At 42.2% G+C, this 4,638-nt stretch overlaps 1 protein-coding gene across 1 annotated transcript in view; it reads left to right on the top strand.

Moving 5' to 3' along the window:
- The window catches only part of ST18 (ST18 C2H2C-type zinc finger transcription factor), a 132,858-nt gene that overhangs the window by 113,142 nt on the left and 15,078 nt on the right, over positions 1 to 4,638 (top strand). Inside the window, exons 15-17 of the mRNA XM_045292036.1 lie at positions 978 to 1,040; positions 1,163 to 1,243; positions 2,477 to 2,698. Of these exons, the coding sequence (XP_045147971.1) occupies positions 978 to 1,040; positions 1,163 to 1,243; positions 2,477 to 2,698 (366 nt within the window). The remainder of the gene's footprint in view (positions 1 to 977; positions 1,041 to 1,162; positions 1,244 to 2,476; positions 2,699 to 4,638) is intronic.

Below are 4,638 nucleotides of genomic sequence, written 5' to 3'. Positions count from 1 at the left end.
GACATCTCCCTTCACCCACTTTTCTGTTGTCCGTCCCCCAGGGAGGAGGTCACATGTAGATCCTTGTAATCGGTTACCCCTTTCCAACCCACTCTCCCTCTACACTCCCAGTATCACCACTCACACCACTGGTCCTGAAGGGATCATCCACCCTGGATTCCCTGTGTTTGATATTTCTTATTATATAAAAAGAGTCCATGCTTGAAAAAATTCCGGTAGCAATTCTGGCCATTTAAGATGGGCCCTGAGGCAAGACCAACCAGGTACAAATTATTAAGGTTTTTTATTAATCATGTCAATGTACCAAGTCTTAAGATCGCAGATATATACCACTGTTCATTTGAAACTAATGGAGTATAAAGGTTGAATAGAATATTGGAGAAAATAAAATATGCATAAAACAATTAAGAAAACTACTTATGCAAAAAATAAGAACTTTGTATGATGTAATCTAGTTGTAAATTATAGACTAACTTTCAAATCCCTTTAAAGATCAGCTTTTTAAAAAGCATATTGTGCCTTCAAGTTGGTTCCAGCTCCTAAAACTTCTGTAACCATAGAATGAAGCACTGCCTACTCTGGGGCCATGGGGCCCATTGTTGCAGTCACTGTATCAAGCCATAGCATAGAACATCTTCCTTTTCTCCATTGCCTCTGCTTTACCAAGCCTGGTGCCTTTCTTCAAGGGCTGGCCCCTTCTGATAACATATCTAATGTATATGAGGCAAGTCTGACCATCTCCACCTTTAATGAGCATTATGTCTTAAACAACAACTAACTAATATATTGTCTACCCTGCATTGGACAGTAGCATCATAGCTTAAAATTCCCCTTAAACATGTAAAATGAGCCAAAAGTGAATAACATTAGAACAACAATTAATTACATAAAATAACTCTTTCTGTTTAGTTCTACAGAAAGCATCATTAGTGGCCCTGTTCCCCAACCACCCGCCATGCTCTGCTTCTGTTTTCCAGGTGCCCAACCCCAGGCTGTGATGGATCCGGTCATGTGACTGGAAACTATGCTTCCCACCGAAGGTAGGACCGCTTCTTTCTCTGGGATGTGCACCAGCATGTCAGCAGCAGTAATCAGCCAGATCATATTGCTGTTGTTTTCTTTTGTGGTTGAATGTTTTGTTGTTGTTGGGTAACTCTTTTAGCTTGTCTGGCTGCCCTCGTGCCAGGAAAGGTGGTGTCAAGATGACCCCTACCAAGGATGACAAAGAAGACTCTGAACTTAAGTAAGTACCACAGGAAAGGCCCTCACACCAAGGCACACTGTCCCTTATTGGTTATGTAGGAGGGGCAAAAGGAGGGTGCAGGCCTAGGTTAGGATGCAATTGGGTATTGAAGGAATTCCCGGGAAGGTACAGCCTACAAAACACTAGCACCTCTGAAGCAAGAGTTAGATTGTTTGGCTGTTCCCATTCCCAATCCTAGATAAATGTATTTCCACAGATCTTTGATAAATGCTAAAAAATTAGGAAGTTTTGTTCTTTTCCAGTAGTTCAAAAGACAGTATATTTATATAAATGATAGAGAATAATAAATATAGCAGTATTTTCTCCTAAAATGTTAATTTTTCTTAAGATGAAATTTTATCTAAAACAACAACTAGTTTGTCTTGGTCAACATTATAAAGCTATCAATATGTAAATTAACATCCCTATTTTTACAACAGTTCTAAATATAATATTTACGCATTTGGAAACCAAAATTCCAGTTCTACGAGAGATGTGCTCTATGATTTTGAGCAAGACAGTAGCATTTTTTATCTTTGTTCGTTCTGGGGAGGCAAAATAACCGATTGCTTAGGGCTTCGTCTCCAGAATCCATCACGTCTTGAGATTAAACATGGCTCCATTTTTGTAAATTGATGGCAAGTTACTTCAGTGCCGTCAGCCTCATTTCTTGTATCTCTAAAGTGAGATGGCGATGTGATCACCCCCGTAGGGCTGCTGTTCTTGCTGTTCGGTGCTGTCAAGACCACTCTCGGCACAATCAAAGGAAGGCAACACTACGCGGTTGTGTGCCATCCTCACATACAACTAGGCAGTGTGCAAGCTGATTGTTGCGGCCAGGCTGTAAACTCAGCTTCATGAGGGTCTTCCCCTCTTTTGCCCATCTTCTGCTTTACCAAGAACTATGTCCTTTTCCAGAGACTGGTCTCTCCTGAAAACAGATCCAAAGACTGTGAGAGCATTCTGACTGTACTTAGTGCGAGACAGATCGGTGGGTTTAGAATGAAGGTTAAATGATAAAATATCTGCTTAGGTCAGAGCCTGTGGACCACTCATACTATTCAGATAGTTGTGGTTGTACATTTCCAAAATGCCATAACTTGACAACTTGCCTTCCGGGTAGTATGGAGTGGCTGCTGTCATCTTATTTCATTTATTTCTGAACTGCATCTTAAAAGGAATGCGAATCATCCGGTGTCTCCTAGCAGCAATGTCTCTGCTCTGTCTGTCTAGGTGTCCTGTGATAGGCTGTGACAGCCAAGGTCACATCTCAGGTAAATACACCTCCCACCGCACGGCTTCTGGCTGTCCTCTGGCTGCCAAGAGACAGAAGGAGACTCCTCTCAATGGGGCTTCCCTCTCCTGGAAATTCAACAAACAAGAACTCCCCCACTGCCCCCTGCCTGGGTGTAATGGGCTAGGCCACGTCAATAATGTTTTTGTCACCCACAGAAGGTAACACATGTTTTCTGTCTTTTTACTGTTGATGCTGCAATTGTTTGACAACTGAGTGTGCTAATGAGGAAAAAAACCCTCTATTTAAAGTGAAAGTAAAAAGACGTATTCAGCGTTGATGCCGTTTGAACCGGGAGTTGTGCAGAACCCCGGGAGTGAAACAGCACAGTTAGGAACTTCATCTGCAATGTTTTTATTGGAGATCATAAAGGTAAAGGAGTGAAAATCAGTGCAAGGTTTTTGCTTGGATTGGTTTAGAAAATATGTGAGGTTGCAGGAATTGATCACTGTTCATAATTTCAGAAGTATATGCTTGTTAGGAGAGTTAGGGGTAGTCATAAGAAGGCCACCACATGCATTTCCCAAGTAACAAGATGCTTAGGCATTAGCCTTTAGGCACACACGTCCTTGGCATCTGTTGATGCAAGAAATTTCTGATCAGGGTCTTGTGCACATTCTTTCCACAGCTGTGCCTGACCACAAACAAAAACATGTGCTTAGCTTGGTCATTAAGTATGCATAAAGGTCAGTACGTGCTAGGGAAATAACTTGAAACGGAGTATGAGTTGATGTCAAGTTCAAAGATGTCTCCATCTATAGACCACAGCCTTCCACGAACCAAGTGCCCAGAATGTAAGCTTCCAGATAGGTTGCTTTGGAGAAATAAGAACAAAAAAATTCACGAAGATCATTAACCTCAGCACTCTAGTTGCCATAACAATGTGTCTTTCCAAATAGATATGTGAAGAGCTTGATATGTGAAGAACGCTACTTTCTTCATGCCTGAGAATTCACTACTCAGTTTTCAGGTGCCATTTCAGAAATGATGCATTTGTAGCTTGTCTTCTAAAGGAACGCCTCTGATACTGTTTTTAATGTAATTATTTGGCTAGCTATAAGTGGTGTCTTTACTTCATTCCGGAATGTAATTATAGACAGTTACTTGACATATTCATATCATTCCCTCTCTCTCATGAACTGGCTTGATTTTATGCCAAAATTATAGTTACTTGGCTGCTGGAAGACAGGACTCATTCAGGGCAGTGAGAAGAAGATGGCCCAGTGCTCACTCGATGTACCATGGGATGCGAGGCGGTTTAGACGGCATTGTACAGTGTCACAAAAACGTCTTATCTTTATCACTGAGTGCAAACAGTGATAACAGCTCAGCCCTTTGGGTTCACATTCTACTCAAAGCAGGAGGAGCTGAAGACTCACGGAATACTTCTCCATCCTGGGAGTCTTTCAACTTGCTGGCCACTGCCCATGGTGTCAATTTAAACCACTGTGACCTATGAGTGAGTCTCCACCCCTTGACTAAAGGCTGGACCATTGGGACATTTTGTTCAACCCTGAAGATACATATTGATGATCTGAGGAAAAGAAGCTGTGCAGGGATTGCTTATTTAAGTGGATGAAACTTGCTTATGAAGAAAGCCTGAATGTTCCGAGTGGCTTATTTTCAGAGAGATTTCAAACACAGGCCCATATTCCCCACAGCACACATTTTTGTCTTTTGAGTCTGGATCAAAAAAGCCCTCACAAACCAAGTGGCACCTTGACTGCTAAATGGCTCTACTCTCGGGTAATAACCCCAGTAGAGCCTGTGCTACCGTTGATGATAAAACAAGATATGAAGGTAGCTAGCTCCTTGGTAAGAACAACCTGCAGTGAGCAAGAGGGAAGTTTTCGTTAAGTGAGATGGCAGATGGGAGAAGGACCCTTTTCACTTCACTGGTAGTTTCCTGGACTGCCACGTGAAAAAGAGAACTATTGTTCAAGTTGAGCATGAGCGTGTCCTAGTGCCCAGGCCTTCCGTGTTAGGCTAAAATCCCAGGAAGTCACACCTTGGAGTCGGGAACCAATGACGAGTGTCTGCTGCAGCTTTGCTTCTATAATTCCAGATTGGACATGAACCGCAGGCTCACTAAGTAAATAAT

The sequence above is a fragment of the Echinops telfairi genome, unplaced genomic scaffold (genome assembly GCF_000313985.2).
Source record: "Echinops telfairi isolate 266 unplaced genomic scaffold, ASM31398v2 ScPeMD7_1;HRSCAF=3_0, whole genome shotgun sequence".
NCBI classification, from domain to species: Eukaryota; Metazoa; Chordata; class Mammalia; order Afrosoricida; family Tenrecidae; genus Echinops; species Echinops telfairi.
Note: the sequence above shows the minus strand (reverse complement) of the source record. Positions and strands in the feature narration are given on the sequence as shown.